Genomic DNA, 26,529 nt, shown 5'->3' with positions numbered 1-26,529 from the left:
CACAGTTGTTTATTTAATTTTATTTCCAATATGTCCTCACACTTGCTTCATAAAATAAATCTTTTATGTACATGTAGAATCCTTATAAAGTGGAACAGATGACAGAAAACATACAAGGAACAAAAAGGGGAGTAAAATATATATTTAAAGCCAAATTCTGAAGCAAACAAAAAAAAAAAAAACCCAAACAATAATTTAGAAGCAGTGGACATTGTATTTTTCAATCACCCTCATCAACATGCATGTCAGCTGATTAAAACCTGGTGACAAAGACAGATGTTTGAATCCTGTCCAAAACTGCACCAAACAATTTGAAAAGGTGAATTCATTTCGACCCAAAGTTCCTGCATTTGTCTTTTGAACTTTATAGGGCAAACTATCTGACTCAGTACAGAAAGGCTTATCCTGGTGGGATGACGGTCACAATTTGCATCATGTAACAAATGCAAAAAAATGCAAAAAAAAAAAAAAAAAAAAAAAGCATGTATTAAGCCCTGTAGTCTTATTAAGCTGTACACATCTGCGTGTCTTGGCACTATCAAGCTTATGTTAAAGGCATTATTACTCCATTAACCCACAGACCTAAAACATCCACATACACTAAGAAAGTAAGAATATTTCAGCACACATTCAAGAGTACCATACCAGAAAATATCACAGTTAATGTTTTCCCTTGTCGAATCCTGTTCAGCAACTGAAGGGGCAAAAATTGTTTTAAGATTTTAAGCTTTTTTTTCCTTGCATAACTGACATTTCTGCCATGGAAACTTAACATGGTCAGGGGGAGGGACTCTTAAGTACATAGCACTTAAGCAACTCAAAACTTGTGAGGTATATAAAGGAATTTGTGCAAACAAAGTACGTTGACTAAAAGGTTGAACTTGCGCACTAATTCGATGAAGGCTTTTCAGTAGAATCCTGTTTTACATTTCCAAAAATGACCTTCCAATGACCAAGATGTACAGAAAAGTACTGAATAGATTTGAAGCTAAAAATACAATCATAAGATACAATACATTACCACAGTTTTGACTCGTTCAAGGTTGACAGTACAGAGGATGGTAGGAAAATGGTGTTAAATGTTTGTTTGTTTGGGTGTTGGAGGAATCTTTTTCAAAATGCTTCTAGGTTCATGTGCGTAGGCTGAAAGTCAAAACGCAGCACCTAAAAAGCATCGAATGGATCTGTATTCATCATTATTGAGAGATTAATGTTCCACGTTTTGTGTACATCAGTAAAATTTGCAAGCCCATAGTTTCACAGCTAATAAATGTAACAATATTTTGTAAAATCCCCAACTTAAATAGATCTGCATCCAGTTAAAAAACCATGCTGAACAATTTACACTAAAATAATAGTATAAAGACAATGCTATTAGAGTGTCTCAACCAATCAATGCTCTTTAAATTATCCAACGACTCAGAAACTTGAGCACAGTAATGAGACTGTAAACCTGTAAAGTCTGCAATTCTGAATTATTGGCAGTTTTGCTGGAAATTCTCTTTTGGAATATCAAAAAAATATATATATAAAATAAAAAAAATTCCCTAGTGGCTTCTAGGGAGAAGGGAATTTGATTTAATTATTACGTTAAGTTTGGCATTAAAAAGTTTGCTTTACTTTTTAAATTCATGACATTGTGATATACACCTTCACTCCAAATGCTTTGTTAACATTTCTTTTTAATGCACCTCTAAATCCGCTTTAAGAGCCTTCCTAAGACTTGAAATGTTGTAGAAATCCCTGTGTAAAACGACTTTCCTGCTTCACTTCCTGCTTCATTTAATAAAAAAACTGAATGAGTAATTATTATAACTGATTTCACACCATAGTTAAAATAAACTGTTCACATTTAGAAGCTGCAGAGAGTAATGTCAGAAAATTAGAAGACTCAAAACAAACCAGAAAATAATCTCACATGGGGGAAAAAAAGCTTTGGAGTAAACAGAGTGCTTGGGTCCCTCTTGCTTTTCACACAGAAAATTCAAACTTGTTCTTAAGCAAAAGGGGGAAAAACTGAGTGAGCTCATATTGACTACATTTTGGTGATCAGCTGCACAAAAAAAAAAAAATGGATCTGAGAAACCTGTCATTATTTCTTTTGTTATTTCCTCAACTGCACAAAACATCACCACCCCAACTGTTCACTGTTGTATTTTTGTCCTTCATGCTTCTTCCGGTGGTGCGGGCCTCTTGAGATCTCGTATCTGCTTGATGAGATAGTTCTTTTCATCGCAGAATTGCTCATCCTCTGAGCGGTCCGTTTGGAATTGGCTCAGGAACTCCACCAGTTTGGACTGGTTCTTCAACAGGATATCCAAAACAGGTTGGGTCTTATTTGGGTTTGCCACGAACACCTGATAGGCACACAAAAAGCTTGTTTACATTTGAGGCCAAGTCAAAATAAGAGATAGCACCACCCAAGATGACCCTACATTCTATTACTGCTTTTTAATGTGACTTTCATTGACCATTTTCTTCTTGGAGGTCCATGTCACCATCTTTTAGGGCCATACCATAACGAGTTCAAAAGAGATTCAAGCGATGACCTCTTAACATTAGAAACATTAACGAAATGGACAGATAGAGTACCAAGCAGCAATTTTAACTTGGTTGTTTCTGCTGAGGGATGGGGTTAGTCACAATCAAACAGGGCTGCAAGTGGCTACTCAAATGAGGTAATTGATATGCACTACCAATAAAGATGTTGAGGTTTCGTTGGGAGTGACGAGAATAGACAGGATTCAGAAACGAGTTTATTAGAAGGACAGCGCATGTAGGATGTTTAGGAGACAAGGTGAGGGAGGCGAGATTGAGATGGTTTGGACATGTTCAGAGAAGGGACATCGGGTATATCGGTAGAAGAATGCTGAGGATGGAGCCACCAGGAATAAGGAAAAGGGGAAGGTTTATGGATGTGGTGAGGGAAGACACGTAGGTAGTTGGGTTGAAAGAGGCAGATGTAGAGGACAGGGGGGTATGGAGACAGATGATCTGCTGTGGCGACCCCTAATGGGAAAAGCCAGAAGAAGAAGAAGAAGAAGAAGATATGCACTACCAAATTGTGAGGTGAAGGTGGTGATAATGACTGAGTGGAGGATGGGAAGCAACTGTTTCAGTTTAAAAGTTACTGATCGTGAGGATCTTTTATTTATTCAAATTTTTTTTTTTTTTTTTAGAGTTGGTTCTCTAATATGATTTGAATGAGTGAAGTTCTGATTGTGTTTATATTTTTTCAAATATTTCTATGACAACCATACTGGGACATTGTGCTATTTGCCAGTGTATGCCACATGAAATACAAAAGTCTAGCAACATTCCCATGGAAGCCTATACAGCCATTAAAGACATTGAAGAGTTTAATGAGAATGTACAAATAATTGTAACCTAATGAGCCAACTAGACAGGCTATCATTGAGATTGACTTCTTTAGGATATTGTTCGATTAAAAAAAACAAAATGCAGTCAGGCTGTTCTACTGAATACTGCTAGTTACCTGTGCCGCTCGGTCTGCAGCTTAAAGCCTACAGCCGAATCTCACACACGTGTTAATATGCAGTAAAGGCAATATTGCTTTACTAGAGGTTGGCTTAAATCTGACCAACAACCTTTCACCAATAATACTATTTACAATAATAATAACATTGATAATTTTATTTCACATATTCAATGAAAACAGGTTTGAATTATTTATTTTCTTCCTTATCATCATATGTATATAATAATCTGCATTTTGGCTGTTTTCAGTGACTGCTATGTGTATTTAAACATTCTGCTGCTTTTAGCTATCTTTTTTCATAAGTAGTATTAGTAATTTTATTATCTGCTATCAGGAATCTTAATACTGCACCTCATATTAGTTTTGGTACATTTTGATATTATGATAACATTGTCATCACATAATGCAAACCATTTAATGGCAGATGTGCAGTAAATAATAATATGTACAAGTTACATTTAAACTACACTACAATGCTCATAAATCACTGAGTATAACACTAAGTCGATTAAAGTTCAGGGATCTCAATCTGTCCAGTTAGGAAGCATCAGTTTCAGTTTTATCACTTTTACCGGCTTTGGTGTAAACAAGTGTTAAAAGTGCACTGGAGAGCAACAGCAAGACAACCCCCAAAAATGGTGGTTGCCATAGACTATTGGTGGTTGCCAAAGACTTGCTCTTTCTTGACTGCTTTGTCTCGCACATGTAGTCCACATCCTCCAAGATGGCACATCTATATGTGCTGTCGCAAGGAGGTTAGTGTGCCTCCCTGCACAGTTTCTAGAGCATAGAGGAGATACAGAAAGACGAGGACGAGGACACGAGGACAACTGCACATGGACGCAGAAGGACAACAACCAAGCAGCAGCACCATTATGTGCTCCATGACGCAAGGAGAAACAAGAGGAGTACTGCTAGAGCCCTACAAAACAACCTCAAGCAGGTTACTGGTGTGTTTTAGTGATGGTCTGGGGAGGAATATTATCCTAGAAGTAAAACCCCAGAGCCACTGTCAGACCTTATGCTGGTGCATTGGGTCCTCGGTTCCTCCTAGTGCATGTCTTTACCTGGCCTTTCTGGACGACAAAGGCATTGATGTTATTGACTGGTCCTCATATTCCTCAGGCCTGTATTCAACTGAGAACATGTGGGATGTCATGTATCAGGTATCCAAAGTGGTCAAGTAGCACCACAGACTATCCAAGAGCTCACTAATGCCTTGATCCGGGTTCGGGAAGAGATTCCGCAGGATACTATTTGATAAGAACAATGTCTAGACATTGCAATGAGTGGACACAGACATTTGGGGGCCTCACACATGACTTGCATTATGTGTTGCCATCATGAAATTCCTGTAAGTTGGATCAGAATGTAATTTAAATTTTGGTTACTATTGACCACTATCAAATCATATTGTTCTTCCCAGGTACACACTGTATGTAAGTAAAAGTTTTCAACCGGAACGTTTTGTTCATTGAGATCTAATGAAGTGTTCCCCTAATTCTTTCAAGCTTATTTCGAGATGTTTGTCAGTAGGAAGTTCAGCCTATTTATAAACACCATAACAAAACAAATTGGACTAATTTAAAAATGGATTTTGAGTCATTGTGTTGCACCATAAACAAATGTCCCTCTAGCCAGCGACAGCATAGACAGGGTGTGAACAAAAACAAACCTTAAAGACATGAAAAGCTTCAAACTGGATGTTGCGGCTGTTGTCTCTCAACATGTTCATCATCAGTTTCAGGTTTTCGGCTCGACTGATGTATTTGGTCATGACTGTAAAGTTGTGTCTATCCAGCAACAGTTCTCCCAAAAGCTGTGGGACATAATATAGAAAGTGTCATCAAGGGAGCGTTTTCAAGCAATCGTAAAATCATATATTAGGCCTATTATTTACAAATATTTTGTTTCTGTGGGTTCGCAATTTCCAAAGACAATGCATGCAGTATATGTCTATACTATAAGTAAATATTTGTTCAGTTGCTGTCTGTCTATAAATTGGCATATGTTTAATTATTTACAGCAAGATCCAGTCACAATGCTAGCGCGGTCCATATATGCATCGTAAATGCTATGTGACCATCTCGGTTTCAAATAACGCAGGCCGACATTATAATGTCGTCCTAATAATAATTATTATAATAATTATATGATGCATATCTGTTCAAAAAGGTGAAGATCTCAGGGTCACGGTTAACATGCGACAAAGTGCTTGGATAATCCTCTCACCTTCAAAGACTGCCGTTTGGTGACGTAATTATCAGAATGGAGCAGCTTTTCGTACTCTGTAAATACCTATAATAAAATTTGACAAAATATTTCGGTTTGAACAGAGGCACAGCTGTATTTCTGTCAAGCTTTGAAAAAAGGTGATGCTTACTCGGTCATAATTCGTCTCCAAGAAATCCGCACACATGATTTTGTGTCGTGTGAGAAGATCCTGAAAATAAGCAATCCATGCAATGTGTTAGTTGGATGGATCAAGTCAATTAAACAGGCAAACTGTATAAAATAACTCACTTTAAATGACGCAAAGGCATCAGAGGCAATGTCGAAAGTGGAGAGTTCCACAAAGTGGAAAAAGCAAAAGAAGTCCTCGGAGAAGAGAACAGTGCGAGCCAAGGGCTCGTGACGGAGACACTCTCTCAACATCATGCCGCAGTTCAGAGCCACTTCTGGAGTTTCATAGCTGTAATTATCAGAGAATACATGCCCACCACTGAAGAACATCAGATCACTAAAGGATATCTATTGTCCAGCACAAAAATAATAATAAAAAGATATTAAAAACAAAGTGTTTCATTTAGCAATTATGACATTTCAAACCTTAATGTAAGTTTTAAAGGATTTTACACACTGAAAAAAAAGCTAAATACCCAAGAGCTCAAGTATTATGGGAGGGGAATCTATTCAATCCCTTAATTTATGTTGCTTGTGGTTATGTGGCCATATATTGTGCTTGGGCATCGCATGACCTTAAAATGTATTTAGGTTCTTTACTACTTACCTTTACTAGGCCCTCAAACCTACCTAGCTCCAGATGAGTCTAAAATGTAAGTGATACAAAGGCAATATTTACATTATCCTATCTCATGGGACCATGCCTAAACCATGACAAAGTATACTATAAACTGTGTACAAGTGGCATATAGAAATCTACTAAGCCATACATAGTTACATTGTCTTAATGGCAACTAGGATTTCTTTATTAGTTTCTCAATCAATAATCAAATTAAACAGTTATTGGGAAACAACTACAAAGTATATTTTAGACTATATATTCTTGAACACTATATAACTTAACTCTATTTACTATTACGGTTGGAGTAGGCAGGCACTGCATTATTTTAAGATGCTGCTAATAAACAGCTGGATTTGCCTGCATAATGCTAAATGCACAATCCTGTGAGCATAACTTAACTAATACACGCATGAATAGCTAGCTCACGTAACCAGCAGGCCCTTCTCAGTCAATGAAGAGACACTCAGACAGCGAAAACCTCAAAGGAAATCAAATTAGGTTAACAGTAAGGGCTAAACTCTACCTGAAAGGCAAGGTTTTTTGTTCACAATTATCAACTAAACATGTAAGATACTTAAGCAATAAATGTATTAGCCATCAATTACAGACTAAAAATATATGTGCACTGCTTGCAGTGCTCCAAACAGAAGTGGTCAATTCAGACTCTGCAGCTATAACAAAGTTGACTATAGCACATCAGTAATAGCAACAGGAAATTACAGCATAAATCAATGCTTTTTTGGGGGGAAAACGGTTGATCATGATTGTGCCCTGAGGCCTGGAAAACTCACCCTTTCAGCAGCATGAAGAGGATCTGGGAGTGGGAGGAAATGTACTCAACTGTGGGTGTGCGGGTGCCAATCTGACGCCGCACTATGTTGCTAAACAGATGAACCACATCCTTCTTCCCCTGAGAGGAGCAAAACAAAGTCCAGTTGAGTGAAAAAAAACACAAATACGACAATATGCATGAATAATGTTAATTATTAAGTGAAACCATTGAGATGTCTTGACCATGTCATAATATCGAAATCTATATCCCAATCTAGACCCCTTTATGATAACAGACAGGTAATATGATTAATGCTGCAAAAATAATAATAATAAATCCAAACTGAAGTCACCTCAAAGTCGATCCTCTGCAGGTTGGCTATGAGGGCGATGAACAGGTTGGTGTTGTAAAGCTCCTGTGCCAGTTGAGCCACTGCTTCTGTTTGAGGCTCCTTGTCTCCAGTACCACACAGCACCTCTTTCAATGAGGCTAGATTCTTTGAAACTTCTTCAGCAACCTGTTGGAAAAACCATCATCACCCTGAATATCGTCACTGCTAAGGCTTGCACCAACAACCGATGTAATTACAAGCAGATTAACAGAATTCTTTTTATTACCACAATCAGTCCGCTTGGCCATTCAACACACACAATATATTTTATTTACACGCCAACTGTTTACCTTTTCACTCTTCTTGTTGTCCGATGTTTCCAGCTTCTCTAAGCATGCCACATTTTCCTTGAGATTCTTCACAATCTCTGCTGGACTCTTCTGAGACTTCCCAAAAGGGAATGGCATGTTGTTTTAGATAGTGTGCTCGGTTATGGATGAAGCAAAAAAACTTTTTACCTTGCAAAGGAAACAACAAATACAAAGTCTGTTGTGATATGGTACAAAATAATTATGAACAATAAAACCAATCCACAATGTCACATGTCAAGTACATGCAAAAGTGCATAAAAAGTTATGTACAAATAGTCAGCCCTGCTGTGTGTCATACAATGGTAGAAATGCCACTGATTAGACATTAATTCTTAACAAACAAACAAGTAATGAGATGAATTCAATATTTCAATAAATGTTGTGGCCATTTTACAATTTTAAGACCCAACGTTATTGGTAGATATAATTGCAAGCAAAAACCACACTGTAATTAACTCGAAAACAGAACAGATGATGAACATTAAATTGTGTAGCCAATGTCACTGCTGCCTTGAGAAAACCCACCACTCATGTAATGCCTGTTGAGCAGTAATTATATGATGGTTCTTATTCACTGATAAACAGTATGATCTAGACCAGAGATGCAAACTTTTTTCCAGTGAAGGGCTAAAAACTGTGGGCCAAAAATAAATGTTGCATTATATCAAACATATTTAAAGTTCCCATGATTCCTTTCATTAATGATTTCATAATCAATAAATACATACATAAATAAATAAATGGAAAACATTACTCTTTAATCTGCTTAACTAATGCAGTTTTATTTATTTTTTTTACAATTTAAACAACAGTTCAAAACCTAATACGGCTATTTAAAGACATCTAAAGAGAGACATGAAGCCGGTCATAATTTTTCAAAAGGTTTTCCGAATGCCAATTATTGCCTATTTTACCGCCCACTTTTCAAATATGGCATGGAGAACCAAGTCATAGGTCACCACAAACCAATTTTGGCATGCAGGCCCTAGTTTGGGCATCTCTGCCCTAGACCATGCAAAGTAATAGTCAATAATCACTAAAATAAGGTAACTGATCATCTTTTTTTTTTATTAAACAAATAAATCAATTAAGTTGTTACCACATTGTAGAATGTGGGACCATATAAGGCAAACGAGTTGCAGTCTCCCATTACGTCAGGATTTTTGTTGTTCTGTGACTGGGCAAAGCCTTTCTGGATCATCAATTTGTTATTCAAAGTTAGTAACAATTGGTGCACAGACATCACAAATGACATCAACAGGTTATTCTTCGACTGCAGCACAAATGGGTAGGCTACATTTGAAATTGAATGCGAGGAATCTCGCAGTCGATCAGAAATTACCCACATCAGAGATACCCATGTGATTTACATTTAGATATACAAGTTCTTTTTTCAAAGTTCTTCTTTAAACAGTTCATTATACTGTACCAGCTTGGAGTTTTAAATTACTCAGATATCCAGTCGCCCAACCAACTGGCAATCATCTTGACAATACTCTGGTATATTTCTTAATCATTGATACCCAAACTAGTGCCCATGGGCCACATTTCACCTTTAGTGGCCTGTGATTAGTTTCGATATGCCATATTTAAGGGGAGAAAAAAAAAAACTAAATAAAGCCATTGACACAGATCTTTATTGTATATTTTTGTATATATTTATTGTAACATTGAATGTAATATTTTTTATTTTAAGCTGCAATAACTCTGTCAGTACCTACCTTAGGGGGTAGACTTTTAGTCTGATGAACCTTAGAAGAAAACTAATTGACTCATCTAAATAATATCCTGAATTGTCTGTAGGTCAGCTGTAACTCAATTTGGAAAAACTTTTGAGAAATAAGGACTAGCTTCATGTCTGTCATTAGAGGTCACTGATATCACAAACATATGGCTGTATTAGTCATTAAACACTATTGTAGTATCAGGATTGCTTTTATGTTTTCATTGTACTATGCTTTTTATTGAACTAAAAAAAAAAACTTTACAAATATAACTGCATTATTTAAGCAGATTGCAAAGTAATGTTTCCGAATTGATTTATTTTGAAACATTATGAAATCATAAACAAGCTTTGGCTCTCAATGAAGCTGGATTTTTGTCCCTTCATAGGAAAACATTTGGGCCCCAAAAGTCAGCTTCAACATGTACCTCTTTTTTTGCAGGAATTATTCTTAAAAAAAAGTCATTTCAAGATAAAAAATTTTTTAAATAATTCATAGTTTGAAGGAGAGTAAAAATGCTTAAAATGATCCTAATGTTGCAAAGATTATGAGTTGAAGAGAAACAATTAGTAGTAAACAGAATTAAAAGCTGTTTGAAGTATTTCTGTAGTGTAGTAAAAGGGGAAAATAGTATGCAAAGTATAATCACACCAGGATTAAATATCTCAAAATGAGATGCATTTGTGTCAGGGAGGTAATTACAAATATCTTAGTAAAAGATTTGATCATATAAAACTTAAATGACAGAAAAATAAGAAATTACATTAAGATGAGTAGAGGATGTATAATATTTCCAGCTGTATTCTCTCATTGAAATTGAGAACACAATGGAGATGGGGACAAGGCTTTTCAGGAAGGGTCTGTAAATACCGGACAGTTCACACATCAATTCCCGACAGCAGGGAGCAAAAGTCCTTTTCTTCTGGACCGATTGAAATCAAAATGCTTGTACTTTTATACCCAGAGACAACCTTCATTTGTGAGTGCATTTGGCAGACTTATGTTAAGATTGTCAAGAGTTTCTCACTGCTTGAGCCATTATAGCTACTTTACTGTACTGCCCCAGAACACCTGAAAATGTAAAATTTAAAGCCAGTGATAGTCAGGCCAAGTAAACTTGGGGTAACTGGCATAGTATAAGAAGCGCTTTATAGACGTGTGTTCTTTTATATTCACAATCCACTTGTAACACTCTGCCGTATTACTTATGAGAACAAATAACAGTACTTTCAAAAATATGTTCTGGACCTGCACAGCTTTATAAACTCAGGCAAGCACAGTACACCTTTAATAGCCTGGAAATGAGCAGGTAGATACCTTTTCTTCTTCTCTTCTAACACCACTCACTACTCTTAACAGATTGAGACACCTCTAAAACAACCCTTTTATTTTTCTTTTGAGACAAGAGATTTTACACATTAATATACTACAAACTAAACACAGAGTTCAAATGTGGCTATTCTGCATTTTTTAAGAATAATATCCATTTAACCTTTAAAAATGACACCACACTGTCTTCTCTATTACCTTTTTCATGTTGCATCAACAAATCAGTTACAATGTATGGCTGATATTGATAGAGATAGAAAATTTATATAAAATATATACAAAAAATGTATAAAATTTGTGAGGACCAGTCAGGGCAGTTGTAGAAACCAGCATACCCATATATCTGAATTGTAACAAAGTGACCAATCTATTTTGACTAATAAATTGATTGGCTCTTTTATTGACAGGCAGGATTTCCTAAAACACAGGCATGGCCCCCTCTACACACAGCCCCCATTCATGTTTCAAGCAGTGGCCTGTCTCTATTCATCTGCCACGTCTGATAAAGGTCTCTCTTCAGTTTTTACTCAAAACCACACCTCCTAAACACACACATGTGGGCTGCATGAGCAACAACACGTGAATGGCAGTGCACAGAGGGGAACTGACAGGCTGGTAGAGACGCCTTCTCGTCCTGATTGGTAGAATATTCACAGCCCTTTTTATTTATATTTTTTGCCCTACAGTTTACAGAACGCCAATTTTAACTCAAACATAAATTTGACTAACAGCTTTGAGAGCCAGGCAAAAATTGCTGACAACCCACATTTAGTTATTCAGCTGTTGTCTTTTTTCGCAGTTTTTCAATAAGTTACATCTACAAGTTCCTATCGTTATCTAGAATTCAGTCTACGAAGTGTCTGTCAGACAACAACAACAAAAAACAACACAACAGATTTTCAACTAAGCGAATAAAACACGAAACAAAACCCCTGAAATTCAAAGTTCTTACTTATTCCACTTGGATAGCTGAATTGGATTTGGCAAACATATACACTCAATATACAGGAATATAATAAGCGTTAAATTATGGATCTAAGAAGAGTTTTTATTTTTATGAATACAGTCAAATAGTACCTCTTCCCCTACATTTCTAGCATTCTTCACCTTTACCTGCAACAATGCAGCCTTCTCGATGAAAACGACAGTGACTATGAAAGGTGTATAGAAATAGGGAACCACGTTCATTTATTCAGGTTAAAAATTAGACTTTAAAGGTGAAAGATCCCTTTTTTTTTATCCTTCCAACCGGAGATCTAATAACAAACACAACGTAGGATATTTAATATTTCCAGGTGGCGTTTGTTTGATTCATAATTAGTCACTTTTTTTAAGCAGTTTGTGCTGCCAGTGTTATAATGTTATATGGCATTGCTGGGACGCTTTCAGTACTACGGAAAATAGTGTAACATGCATTATAAATCAATAAGACATGAGGAGATGATGATGATGAGCCACTAAACAAGACAGCTTCAGTTAGCCGAATTGGCTAAGCTGCTAGAAAAGCAAGCTGATGTTTAAAAGCTATCGATCGCCACCACCAAGTCAAATGATTGACAGAACAAGCAGGTATCGACCAACTCGAAAAAAAATCACTAAAAGGGGTAATAATCGAAAGCTATGTCTCTTTAGAAAGACCTCAAACCCCCGTGTGATAGAACTCCAGCACATTTTACAGTGGGTTTTTTTTTTTACTTCGCTAGCTAGCGTTAGCCCTCTGTGTTACAAGTCGATTTCCTGTCTTTCATTAGCAGGCTAGGCTAGGCTATTGTCTCTAAAACAAAATGCTAATTTACTAAGCCTGGAGAACGTGGAATATTTCTAAACGTACACGTGTTTAAAGCGGCAGGGTTTGCGGGGAAGTGCTCGAGTTTATCCGTGGTTTTCTTATTACACTGCTATGAGCGGTGTGCAAACGCTGAACTTTTTTCAATGACAGCCAGCGAACGCAGCTGATATGAAGCGCAGTTACCCAGGCTAACTTTAAATAGAAATATAGACTGAAAGGACAGGTTAGGATGAATTTAGCTTGAAAAGCCACGTGAAATAGAGTGAACAAGAGCCAGTTTAGGAAGTGAGGGATGAATACTCACCACATTCACTGCTCAAACGGAGACTTTGAAAATCACTCAGGACGAAAGTTAGCAGGGGGGAATACAAAATTAAAAAGTCTATAAGTAGCTCAAGAAATCCGAAACTTGAATTTAAACAAGTTTGTACATGCTATTCACTCCCCCAGCAATGGTTTGTGAGCGCTGGAGAACTTTGTCAGATTTATTGTTACCCGTTTTATCTCCAATTGCTCACCAGAGCGCTTCACGGAGGAACTACTCTATCAGGGAAGTTGGCGAGTGCGCGAAGACCCGCCCACCGCTCGTGATTGACATTATTTCTGACCAATGGGACCATATTATTAACCCCCTCCCCATAATGTCGTTGATTTTGGTGAAAAATAGATTTCATCGATTGAAACACACAACACGCAAACAAGCATGTTTATTACATATAAAATAATGTTATATTCCCCAAAATGTATTTTGGTACAAATCACCAATTTGTTGAAGCTGACCAACAACGCTATGCGCATACAAAAAGCGACAGTAATTGTAATAAATATTTTTGCACACTTCTCAAACAGTTGTTTTTTTTTTCTATTTAACTAAAAAAAATTTGTTAATTATGTTGCATTAGTTATTTTTCGCCTTTCAGCTTCCACCTGTCACAAAATGATTAAGTAATAATCAATAAACAATTAATGACAGACTCCAATACTACATAATTGTTCGCCTCAAAATAGTGGCATAGCCCTCTTATATTTCTGTTTCACTGTTATCAGATGTTACCATGTCAGTGGAACTGCATAATGCATATTCTTCCTCCCATCATCCTGGAGAACGAATGGTTTTGAAGTTTTCCTTTCAAGAAGAGATATTTCAATTCTAGTCCTACGTTTTGGTCTTTCTCTAGCCCTACATGTTTAATCAATAAGCATGAAGGAAGCTCTATCACCTTTAAAGGTGAGTGATGAATAAGGAAAAAGCCTTACTTATATACTTAAATATCACACTTATATATGAGTGGCTCATATGTGGTCCCAATACGTAACCGGCCACTTGTGAACTTCGTCCATACTTGTTTCATGGTGATGTAAAACTAGATTCATAGAGAATGCTCACTACCCTGTCCTCTTACAAGATGGTCTTTCTAGCTCTTAAATTCATCTTACTGGTTCTGAAACACTACCACATGCTGGTCTGTTCAGACTGCTCAGAACTATCAATGCAGTATGCTGGACGGCACTTTCCCTGAAGAGTACAGTGGTGCGGTGGACAGACTGTTGAGTCTATGTATGTGTATAATCCTGGGTGAGTGGTAAAGCAGGGCATAGACGAACTTGTTTAGTTGACGCCTGACTGTCCCACCTTCAACTGAAAAATGTCTTGAGCTGAACAATCCACTAGGTCAGAGCATATGGCTCATGGCTGGCTACACAATCACTATGAGTATTTCAACTTCTCTTTCTGATTCTAGTCACATTGCACAAACACAGTGGGGTTCTACACACAACTACACCTGTGGGGTTCAGGCCGTCCGCATGATTTAATGGAAGATGCCAGCTAAAAGTAGTCTTTTTATGGATCATCTTAGTAAAAAAACCTTGGTAGTGGTTGTGGTAGCTCAGTGGTAGCTCAGTGGTTAAGGCATTGGGCTTTGGCTCAGAAGATCACAGGTTCAAATCCCACCACCAAGCTGCCACTGCTGGGCCCTTGAGCAAAGCCCTAAAAAACCTGCTCAGTTGTAAGTCTGCCAAATGCCGCAAGTGTAAATGGTTGTGACAGAACCTCTATCAAAAGTCTGATATTGTCATATGGACTGGATGTCAGCAATTAATACAACAAATATTTATTTGTCATGATGAAAAGACATGACAAGCCCCTAAAGCCACATATCTAGTGAATTTGTGGTGATATTGTGACAAATTATCCAGGTGATTCTCAGTTTCCTTGGCAGCCATGTGAAACCGTCTTTCCTGTTTTACTTTACAATCATAGCTTAACTCTATTGGAACATAATGCTATTTCCACAGGACTATGGTGCAATATATAATAATTCAACAGCACAGTTTATACGACTACATAAAGTGCATTGAAGTAGTAATTGAATTTAGCAGATCATGGCATGTCCACATGCATAGGTGGCATACATATGTTACATAACAACCCTAGGAGATGAGGTAAATTAATCAGAATATTTTACCTCAAAAACGTATTAACTGTTCAGGTGGATGGGACATGAGCAGGGGTCATTAGCATTGTTTGACTGCAGAACAAAATATCAACAAAATGCAAAACTTGAATGTTTGGGGGAAATGTTTTTTTTTTTTTATATTTCTTTTTTTTTTTTTTTTTATCAATTCTTCTCAAGTCTGTATGTTTAGAATATAATTTTACAATATAGTATTTGCCTAGGTGCTTGAAGGGTGTCAGAGTTTAAGAGTTTTAAATAAAAGTCTGTAAAAGTTTATTTGTAAGATTGTACATTAAAATTCTATTTTCTGAAATTCCTTTGTGTATTCATACATTTGTCAATAAGAAGATTGAGTTAATAGCAATTATTTCTGCATAAGGTGCACTTTTTTGATCATGTTTGATTTGTTTTATTAGACATCCAGACAAACTGCCCATCAGTTTTTCAGGTTACGTCAAATCAAGTAGTCTTTTATTGTCATTTCAGTCAGTTATTGTCATTTTAGGTGGTAGGAGTGTGAAGATTGTGTGAAGAGTGTGTGAAGTGTGTGTATGATCAGCCATAATGCTGTTGGTCTTTCAGATGCAGTGTGCTATATAAAAGAAGCTGAGAAACTGCTGATCTTTCTTTGTTATGGAGCTGGTGTTGCAGGACCAGGTGAGGTTCTCCACCAGGTGAACACCAAGGAATTTTTTGTTCTCAACAATACCCACGGAGGAGCCACTGACTTTCTGTGGCATTCGGTAGGGGGTGATCACAAAAAAAGTTTTTAACAACTTATGAAAAAGCAATTTGCCTGAAAGGAAAATAGATAATCTAATAATATTGGCACCCAGTCCTTGGAGGATTGGAAGAGATGCAGTGGATGGTTTGAACATTTAAACACACTACTTGTTTCAGACATTGTTACCAAACATTCATATACACTTATGATTTAGTTTGTTTGTTTATTTTATCAAAACACATATTCAGTCTAAATTCCTCTGGTATTATTGTAGGTTTGACTCTTGGTGAAGGGAACATAAATAAGTCGAATTTGAATGCAATGAGACGCGGTCGGCTGTAGAGGGCGTGGCGTACAAACGTGATCCTTTGCGGTAGCCAATGTAACGTAACCTGAACACTCCGCAATGGCTGGAACCGACCTGGAGCCGTTCAACACTCAGTAGACGGAAGAGCTTTACGACACCAACCTTCTGCTGCCCATCCATCCCAGAGTAGCGTGATCGAGACGGATCAGCGGTAAGGAGATATTTCTATAACATTGACGAGCTCTGATTACAGAATGCTGATGTGATTGCGAGAGGAGCAGTAATGTTGTTCTTCTCTCCGCGCTCGGATTGATGTAACGCTTATGGCCGAGTGAACATGGGACACGGGGTGAATTGACTTAAACACTACCAAACGTGATGATGTTCCGTATCTGGTGTTTACTACATATCAAAAGTAAGTTAACGTGAATGTTTCGGATTTTGATTTGCCACATGAAACTTGGGCCTTAGCGGAGTGTTTGTGTGTGTGTGTGTGTGTGTGTATATGTGTGTAATATATAAAGGCTGCTGCTTATCTTTTCTATTGGGTGACTTTCTGTTGGAAATTCGCATCAGTCTCAAAGAAACTGTTGAAATACAATGAACTGGGAATTGTTTCGTTTAAAAGCGTCATGACAGGTTTTATGGTTTGGGCCTAGGCTTTCCACACCTTAAACGCCACTAAAGTACACGGGTCTGGGGTGCTTTCTGTTCGACTTTTCATTGAGAGCTGGAGATCTTGTTCTTGGATGTGTACTACTCGGGGACTTGGGGGGCACGTTGGCTTGTGTTTCTGGGTTGGTGCTGCTGCGCCGCGTTTCCGAGCTCAATCATGGCACAAGGCCTGCTAGCGCTAAAAAAAAAAAAACCAGCCGAGAAATTATAGTACAAAACAAAGCTCGATATGTTTCAATTGAAAAGGAAGAACGCCGAGTTTTTACGTTTCCACAGAAAGCGGGAAGACATACTCGGGGTCAGCTGGACGCAGCGGCACATTTTACACAGTGGTTGGGTGAAGGGTTTAGCGACGTCCTGCCTTTGAGTTTCAAAGTGAGCTAACTAGCTGCGCCACTCTTTACACACATGTTTTGTGTAGGGAAAAACGATATTTAAATGAATAAAATTTGTTTGTACATTTGAACATTTCACGTTGTCGGGATGTTTTAATGGGTTGACTTGAGTGTCGGTCGATTCGGTTTCACTTTCGCGCGTTTTCTTGTTGCTGAAGCGGTTTCATCATTTCAGCTTCCGCTATGGGTTTATATAGGATTAAAACTGCACGTAAAAACATTACGTGTGTGAAAAATTACAACATTTCGATAAATTACAGGTATAAATATTATCACACGGGCCCAGAGCTTCTTGCAGAAAGAGCCTGTGTAGTAAACAGGCCTACTGGGTACCCATTTTATCCTTAGGAGAGATTTATTGGTAATATTTTTTAACTTAAAATGATCATATCTCAACTATTTTCATTGTAAATATGCAAAAAAACCAAACTGTTTTATAACCCTAAAACACGAATCTTCTACAGAAATCCCCTTTTTTTAATTTTGAAGAGGTTTAGGTTATAATATTCACATGGTCAGAATGAAGCTGCTGTTAGATCTTTCTTCAAAGTTACTACATTGTACAATACTGTGCACTCTTATAATATGCTTTATTCAATAATCCTGTTAGGGATCTATGATCAAAGCATTGTAGTGTGCATGGGCTTATAAATGGCTCTTTCAACTTCAAGTGAGAGTGCATATAAGAAGTCAGGAAAAGATGTCTCCAATTATTTTGGACCCTACATTTTTATCTAAGAAACCCTTTAATATGAATATGCGTGCCACAATTTTACACCTTACTACGATGCACACCTTGCATCTGATGAAGTGTTACCCTTTGGCATGTTTGGTTACAAACGTAGTGTTATTCTATCTTTTTAATTATTGTGATTTCATGCAAACCTTTTACTTTAAGGTCTAATCACATTTGTTTAAATAAAATAAGCTAACCCTGCCTCTTGGGCTAACTGCCAATATGTAATTAGTTATGAGTATTTAAGATCACTAGATCATTTGAATTTAATCACCTATTTAAATAAGAAGATAATTAGGATAATAACCTTCCATTCCCTGTCTGGACAGGTCTGTTTACTGCGAGCATCCTTGCTAATTAGAGAAATCAACCCAAGAGTAAAAAAGCTAGCCATGTCGGGGCAAAGGAAAGGAGCATCGGCTCGTCTGCGAAAATGTGCCTTCTGTAGAACGAATCGAGAGAAAGAGTGCGGTCAGCTCCTGGTATCAGACAACCAGAAGGTGGCGGCTCACCACAAATGCATGGTCAGTGGATAATCTACAAGCTATGAAATCGGATATGTTCAGCTGCACAAAAAAAACAAAAAAAACTTGTATTTCATGTAAATGTGATTTAACAAAATTAAACAATGGTTTAAGTGTGAAGTAAAATAATCTGGAAAATATTTTTTTTAATGTAATTGCACACTTTCACTGTATGCTATAAAGAAAAAGAAAATTTGTATTATTTTTTTATTATTATTTTTTGCAGCTTTTCTCATCTGCCCTAGTAACATCTCACTCAGACAGTGAAAACATTGGGGGATTTTCTGTTGAGGATGTAAAGAAAGAGATCAAAAGAGGAAATAAATTGGTAAGTGGCTAGCATGTGTATTAAAGAAAGTGGCTTTTTTGTTGCCATTATTAGACATATTTATCATGAAGTTGTTTTTTTTTTTTTTTTTTTTTAAGAAATGTAACTGGCAGAAATAACTGAAGAATGGAGTTAAAAATAGAACCACCCTGATATAGAAATTGTTTGAAAGGAAGCTACACAGGCCAGCATCAATTTAAGCTATAAGATTCACATTTACACTGTTTTTCGGTGTTTGTGTGGTTTCAGGTTTCAAATAAAATGATAGTTGCAAATGCAAGGAATTGTGTAAAATTTTAGTGAAGATTATGAATCCTCATTTACTGGGTGAGCTTTTACTTCTGGATGAAATTTAAGATCTGATTTATATCTTATTATTATCTTATTATTAATGTGTAAAATATGAAGTTTTTTTTTTTTTTTTTTAACGCTAAGTACAAAGATTAGTTACTTTTTATATGTCCTTTTTTTGGGTTTCTTATGTGTAATGGGTTTTACTGAATTGAAGAGGGTTTGTGAAATTGAATCCATTGTTTTTGACAATGCACGGGTTGACTGATGCACAAGAAAAGACCTTTTAATGTAATAGAGGTATCTTAATCAATATTTCACAATTGTAAATCCAGTGCAGTCATGCAAAAGTTTAAAAAAATGTATTTATTGATTAGTAATTTAACTTTTTTTTTTATATAGATTTGTATAGATGGTTTGTATATGTGGATGCTTTATAATTGGCATTTCTGGTAAATAGGGTAAAAAAAAAAAAAAAAAAGTGTTTTTAAAAGGGGAAAATCCTTCTTGTTTTCTCTCTATATATATGAGGTGAAACCTGTTGTTTGGACTGTCTTTTTAATTAGAAAAGCCTCCAACACCACTGGATGAATTGGATGATTACTTACTTAATAGCATTTGCATTTGATTCTGCCATAATTCTTACTTGCTTTTGATAAAAAAGCCTACAAACAAATTAATGTATTCATATTTCAAATTCTATTTGTCACATACACATACTTACAGAATACGACATTCAGTGAAATGCTTTATACAACCATCTGACATAGATACAAAGTATAAACTATAGAAATTATGTATGTACATGAATCTAGGGATGGATGCATATGGCAGATATTGACAGTACAAATTGAAGTGATTTAGTGTGTGATTGTCCTTAAAGTGTCCATGTGCAGTATGGTGTGGTAATTGTTCTTTCTGATTTTCTATGACTGTTTAAATAGATGTGCTCATCCTGCCACCGGCCAGGGGCTACCATAGGTTGTGATGTTAAAACATGCCGGAGGACATATCATTACTACTGTGCCCTGTGGGACAAAGCCCAGATCAAGGAAAACCCCTCACAAGGCATCTACCTGTATGAAATTATATAATGTGAATGTAAAAGAAAAGAAAAAAAGTGTCCCAAAAACCATACAGCTGAACGCCTTTTTATTTGTCTTATTCAGTGTATACTGTCGTAAACATCGTGATGCCTCCCAAGATGCCAGTGATGGTAATAACTTTAATTTGATGACTGATACTTTAATATTGTATATTACACACTTAAGATGTTCTCATTTGAATATAGGATTATAGAAAAATATTTGGTGTGAACTGCATCAAAGTAAATGCTACCATCATTTTGTTTGTGCTAAATATATTTGTCATTGTGTGCACTACCAGAGGATCAAGGAGTCGCAGTCAACGATTCAGATTCATCCCCACCCCGGAGCAGAGGACGTGGCAGATTTGAAAAGAGCCGAATCAGAGGTGTACCTCGTGGCCAGTCAGAAGATGCTCGTTCAACTTCTTCACAAGGCGCAGATGAAATGGAGAGCTCTTCAAATGTAGGAGCTTGACTTTTAGTTTGTGTGAAGCTAATTTTAGAATGTTTAGAATTTTAAGCATATGGTAATGTACTGTCTTGTCATGACCCGATTTGGCTGGATAATAATTTGATGTGTGTACGTGTAAAATGGCAATGTTTTACGTTCTAATGGGTAATGGTTGTGGTTGTAGCGGGACCGGTCCCCTTTGAGGGGCAGCCCCAGTGAGTCGGGTCTACGCTGTGGATTCTGCCACGCTGGTGACGAGGAGAATCAGACTCGCGGTGTTCTCCATTGTGATAATGCCAAAAAGGTTGCCGCCCACTATAAATGCATGGTGAGTTTCATGTCGGGGACTGTATTTCCCTCTTCAGATAAACATAACAGTATTCTAATAAATAATGTTACAAATTATGTCTAAGAGATGGAAAGTAATTACTATTAATTAAAGCATTATCCTAATCTGTCACAAGATTGAAAGAAAATAATTAGCTTTTACAGTTAAACTGAATGAAAACATTTTCCTCTCTTTTGGCAGCTTTTCTCTTCAGGGACTGTCCAACTCACTACCACATCACGTGCAGAATTTGGTAACTTTGACATTAAAACAGTCATTCAGGAAATAAAGAGAGGAAAAAGAATGGTAAACATTTTATTTTTTATTATAGTTTTATTGATTTTCTACTAAAATTTAAACAAAACAACAACAGAGCCGATCAGTCAACACACACTGCATGCACTCAAGCATATTATTAACAATATACCAATAATGTATTTTTAATATGAGAAAGTGACCGTGGAAAAGCAAAGGGTGAAAAAAGAACATAAGTCAGGGCTAGGGTCTTGCTTGTGCAGGAAAATCCCACAAAGGGGCCCATATCTGCCAGAATAAATCGAAATTGTTCTGCAAGTCATGTGTACATTTTTCCAAAGGGAGAAGATTAGGAACTTGTGCTAAACACATCTTTAAGGTTTGTACCTGTGGTGATGACCATAGAATAAGTATACATTTATTTGCTAAATAAGTAATGACATTTAATAAAGAGTGAGTCAGTAGAGAAATCTAATGACGTTTTGCAATTTAGTAAATATATATTTGGAGACAGAGTGAATTTTCTAGCCAGCGTTTTCTGAACCATTTCATGTACCTCATGCCAATAGGGTTTAATGTTTGTACAGTCCCAAAATAAATGCATTAACGTTCCTATTTCAGATTTACTTTTAAAACACATCTGATATACATTTGGGTACATTTTATGGAGGCGTACTGGGGAACGATATATTCTGTATATGAATTTAAAGTGTTGCTCGTGCACAAAGCTTAAGGTTGATTTATGAAAACCTCCTTACATATAGAGAGCCATTCGTCAACAGTAAATTATTGGCCCATATCCCTTTCCGAAATCTTTCTTAAATGATTTAAAGGGGAAGAGGCTTCTGTGACAGAGAATACAGATAGAAAATCTGAGCCTTCAGCGGCCCGGTAGACTAAGACTATTTTGAATATCAGAACGTTCCCAGCGAAATTTCCCCAGTCTCATTTTAGATGACGTAATTGGAGAAATGTGAAAAAAATCTGTTTTGGGAATTTGATAATCTATTTTAGGTGTCTCAAAAGATTTAAAAGGTAAACATTTTTAATATTCAGTATGAATAATGTATTTCTGTCTGTGACTCAGTAGGTTCTTTTTAACTTAAAAGCTGCTGGATTCAATATTTTGGACTTTGGAAAAACTGGAACAACAGAAAGCTACCTGCATGTTGTGGGTTGGGTTGTGCTGCATTGCCATCCACTGTAAATTAATTTCACAGCGGTCAGTGCAAAGTCACAGCAGATTGACGGAATTCAGGGCTGTAGTCAGTAGTATGCCAGATTAGTAATGGTGTAACTGTGCAGAAATTAGTATGGCAAAGTGCATATTGAACATTATCATACCTTGATGGTAAATGAATGTGGGAAATAAATAAGTGACAGTACAATTAGGGGAAAGAAATGCTAAATATATTTGCTTGTTTTTATTTACGTCATTTGTTTTTATTAACATTTGTGAACATCATTTTCTTTTAGTTTGGTTTAAATGTGTGTGTTACATTTAATATGTAATTTTCTAAAGATATGTGAAACTTATTGTTCTACTTATTTCAGCATACTTTTAACAGTTGTCGCATTTAAGAAACACAATTCGTATATGAATTAAAAAAAAAGAATTCCTTCCATTGATATGCAGAATAATTTATTATTTTAAGAGAAAGTCTTGAAGCTGTTCATAAAACACAAAAGAATCCATATTCTGAGACAAAAATGTTGCAGATGTTAGGAAACTGACAGCGTATGCACAGAACAACAACAAAAAAGATTTTACGCACATGCGCAGTACATATTGTGTTTCCGGTACGGATCGAGTAGCCACAGTGACACTGAGCTCAAAGTGCAAGGTGGAAACTAAACAAACTTGCCATCCACCACGTAATGTTTTTTTCAGGGAACCCAGATTTCAACTACAGTGGTGTGAAAAAGTGTTTGCCCCGTCCCGATTTCTTATTTTTTTGCATGTTTGTCACACTTAAATGTTTCAGATCATCAAACTAATTTAATTATTAATTAAGGGAAAACAAAATCCAAAACTACATGGCCTGTGTGAAAGTGTTTGCCCCTAAACCTAATAACTGGTTGGGACACTCTTAGCAGCCACAACTGCAGTCAAGCGTTTGCGATAACTTGCAATGAGTCTGTTACAGCGCTGTGGAGGAATTTTGGTCACTCATTGATGCAGAATTGTTGTAATTCAGCCACATTGGAGGGTTTTGAAGCATGAACCGCCTTTTTAAGGTCATGCCACAGCATCTCAATAGGATTCAGGTCAGGACTTTGACTAGGCCACTCCAAAGTCTTCATTTTGTTTTTCTTCAGCCATTCAGAGGTGGACTTGCTGATGTGTTTTGGATCATTGTCCAGCTGCAGTACCCAAGTTTACTTCAGCTTGAGGTCACGAACAGATGGCCAGACATTCTCCTTCAGGATTTTTTGGTAAACAGCAGAATTCATGGTTCCATTAATCACAGCAAGTCTTCCAGGTCCTGAAGCAGCAAAACAGCCCCAGACCATCACACTACCACCACCATATTTTACTGTAGGTATGAGGATCTTTTTCTGAAATGCGGTGTTACTTTTACGCCGGACGTAATGGGGGGACACGTTTGTCTCGTCAGTCCACAGAGTATTTTCCCAAAAGTCTTGGGGATCATCAAGATGTTTTCTGGCAAAACTGAGACGAGCCTTTATGTTCTTTTTGCTCAGCAGTGGTTTTCGTCTTGGAACTCTGCTATGCACACCGTTTCTGCCCAGTCCCTTTCTTATGGTGGAGTCATGAATACTGATCTTAACTGAGGCAAGTGAGGCCTGCAGTTCTTTGGATGTTGTTGTGGGGTCTTTTGTGACCTTTTGGATGAGTTGTCGCTGTGATTTCCAAATGTTTTATAATCTTTTCCAGACTGATAGATCTCAATTACTTTCTTTTTTCATTTGTTTCTGTATTTCCTTAGATCTCAGCATGATGTCTAGCTTTTGAGGTTGTCTGGTCTACTTTACTTTACTTTGTCAGGCAGGTCCTATTTAAGAGATTTCTTGGTTTTGAACAGGTGTGGCAGGAATCAGGCCTGGGTGTGGCAAGAGAAATTTAACTCAGGTGTGATAAACCACAGTTTTAACAGTTTTTCACACAGGGCCATGTAGTTTTGGATTTTGTTTTCCCTCAATAATAAAAACACAAGTTGTTGTGTTTTACTAATATTTAAATTAGTTTGATGATCTGAAACATAAAAAAAAAAAATCAGGAAGGGGGCAAATTTTTTAAATTATTTATTAATTTAGGTTATTATATTAGTGTAGGAATGCTCATAAATATTAGCAAATAACATATAACCATAAAGCAAATAACATATAAGCAGTTAAAATGCACATGCACATACTAATTAGTGAATGTGCAAAATAATCAAACTTGACACAGCTATCGCATAAGGACATAAACATCAAATTTTTACAATAGGAATTGTGTAAATATTGTGTTAAATAGGTCATGGATGAGGTTACAACAGTGTGAGTCCCATTATATAATGCATATCTATAAAAATTAGTTGGTCTATTAAACATTTTAATATAAAAATAAGTTTTATTTAAAAGTCTTTTTTTTTTTCTGTTTAAACATCCTCAGTTATACAGGGGTTTAGTGATGCGTCTACATAACGTACATGCATGTTAATAACTGACTCACTGTTTAATTTGTTCCGTTTGTGAGAATGTTGACATGATGTATTTGTGTTATAGAAATGCACCCTGTGTGGTCAGCTCGGGGCTACCATTGGATGCGAGATAAAAGCATGTGTGAAAACCTACCACTACCACTGCGGCCTGCAAGACAAGGCCAAATACATAGAGAACATGGCCAGGGGCATTTACAAGTAAGTATTTTATTTATTTATAAATAAAAATGATTTGAGGGATTGTTTATCATAGTGTTCATAGTGCCTCGAGCATATGGTACAGCCAGGTCCATAAATATTTGCATGTTCAAAGTTATTGTTGTTTCTGCTGTTTTCTCTAGTATATTAGAGTTGAAATTAAATAATGCATAGGATCCAATTGAGCAGCCTTTCAGGTTTTAATTCGAGGGTGTTTACATCCAAGGGTTTAGATAAACTAATAGTTAATAACATTTTCATTTTAAAAGTTTATAGCAAATCCGTTGCAGTCAATGACTTCCTGGGGTTTGAGAGTTTATGCCCTGGTGATGCTCTGCCGGGTTGTAACTGCAGATGTCTTCAGTTCCTGTTTATTCATGGGGCGTTTTTGCTTTAGCAAGTGAAATGCATGCTCTGTTTGATTCAGGTCAGGTGATACACAAGGCAATTGAAGAACAATTTAGTCCTTTGCCTTCATGAAGTCCACCCAAATTATATATATATATATATATATATATATATATATATATATATATAATTATTATTTTTTTTTTTTGGGGGGGGGGGGTCTAAACAGATGATATAGCCCTACATACTCCAAAATTCCTCCTTAGTACATTTTGACATTAATAAATACAAGAGAAATATTTTATTCACAGCCACACATGCCCACATAAGATGTGGTGATGTGCTTCAAATCACGAGCAGTTCCTTTCTCCTCCATACCCTTGTCTAATTGCTAGGTCTCTGTTGTCTTTTTTTTTAAATGATTATTCAGCTTGATGGTGGCCTGTTTTTAGACTGTTTTCTGCTTCTCTAAAGTGAAATAATAAGAGAAAATGAACAATAGCTAAGCAGCCAGTTCCATTACCGTTGGGCCTTTAAAAAGGAGGGGACACTCCAATTAAAGCCAATTGTATTAATTTCATGTTAATATTAATTTAGTTTCAACTCCAATATACTATATAACGGTAAAAGAAAAGCAGACTTTTTGGTGTCTATATTTATAGACCATATTTCATGGGTATATGCTGTGCCCATTAATTAATGCATACACTGATAACTTGCAAATTTATACAATAGATTGTACTGTAAGAATCACAGTGGAAATGAGGAGCGTGATGAAGAGGATGAGGAGAGGGAGAGTCGCAGTAGAGAGAGGGCTGCCAATAACAGGGGGGGAAGTCCTCCCTCATCTCAAGTGAATGGCAACTAGGTATGTTTCTGGAAATGAAATTTTCATTTTTAATATGGGACTTTTGT

The 26,529-nt window shown here is 36.6% G+C and overlaps 2 protein-coding genes across 6 annotated transcripts in view; one reads left to right on the top strand and one right to left on the bottom strand.

Annotated features, from left to right (window-relative positions):
- On the bottom strand, nt 1–13,419 carry cab39l1 (calcium binding protein 39, like 1). Of its 2 annotated transcripts, none has more exons than XM_083561727.1 (9): nt 13,143–13,419; nt 7,978–8,142; nt 7,649–7,813; nt 7,316–7,434; nt 6,023–6,191; nt 5,883–5,942; nt 5,732–5,797; nt 5,175–5,318; nt 1–2,357 (listed from the first exon to the last, which is right to left on the bottom strand). In XM_083561727.1, the coding sequence occupies exons 2-9, from the start codon at nt 8,092–8,094 to the stop codon at nt 2,166–2,168; spliced, it is 1,032 nt and encodes a 343-aa protein (XP_083417853.1). In that variant the 5' UTR covers nt 8,095–8,142; nt 13,143–13,419; the 3' UTR covers nt 1–2,165. The 2 variants fall into 2 exon arrangements, with proteins under 2 accessions (XP_083417853.1, XP_083417852.1); XM_083561726.1 differs by having other exon boundaries at nt 7,978–8,145; nt 13,145–13,419.
- A 2,930-nt stretch (nt 13,420–16,349) lies between these two features.
- The window catches only part of phf6 (PHD finger protein 6), a 10,943-nt gene continuing 763 nt past the window's right edge, over nt 16,350–26,529 (top strand). The window contains exons 1-10 of one of the 4 annotated variants that reach the window (XM_083561722.1): nt 16,352–16,541; nt 18,466–18,660; nt 18,887–18,988; nt 20,224–20,357; nt 20,449–20,495; nt 20,666–20,829; nt 21,002–21,145; nt 21,347–21,451; nt 25,133–25,266; nt 26,350–26,482. In XM_083561722.1, coding sequence (XP_083417848.1) covers nt 18,529–18,660; nt 18,887–18,988; nt 20,224–20,357; nt 20,449–20,495; nt 20,666–20,829; nt 21,002–21,145; nt 21,347–21,451; nt 25,133–25,266; nt 26,350–26,482 — 1,095 coding nt within the window. In that variant the 5' untranslated portion in view covers nt 16,352–16,541; nt 18,466–18,528. Of the gene's footprint in view, nt 16,746–18,465; nt 18,661–18,886; nt 18,989–20,223; nt 20,358–20,448; nt 20,496–20,665; nt 20,830–21,001; nt 21,146–21,346; nt 21,452–25,132; nt 25,267–26,349; nt 26,483–26,529 lie in introns of all 4 variants that reach the window. The other 3 variants (XM_083561723.1, XM_083561725.1, XM_083561724.1) reach the window with 3 other exon arrangements.

The sequence above is a fragment of the Silurus aristotelis genome (genome assembly GCF_946808225.1).
Source record: "Silurus aristotelis genome assembly, chromosome: 14".
Classification (NCBI taxonomy): Eukaryota; Metazoa; Chordata; class Actinopteri; order Siluriformes; family Siluridae; genus Silurus; species Silurus aristotelis.
This window is presented reverse-complemented; position numbering and strand designations above follow the sequence as displayed.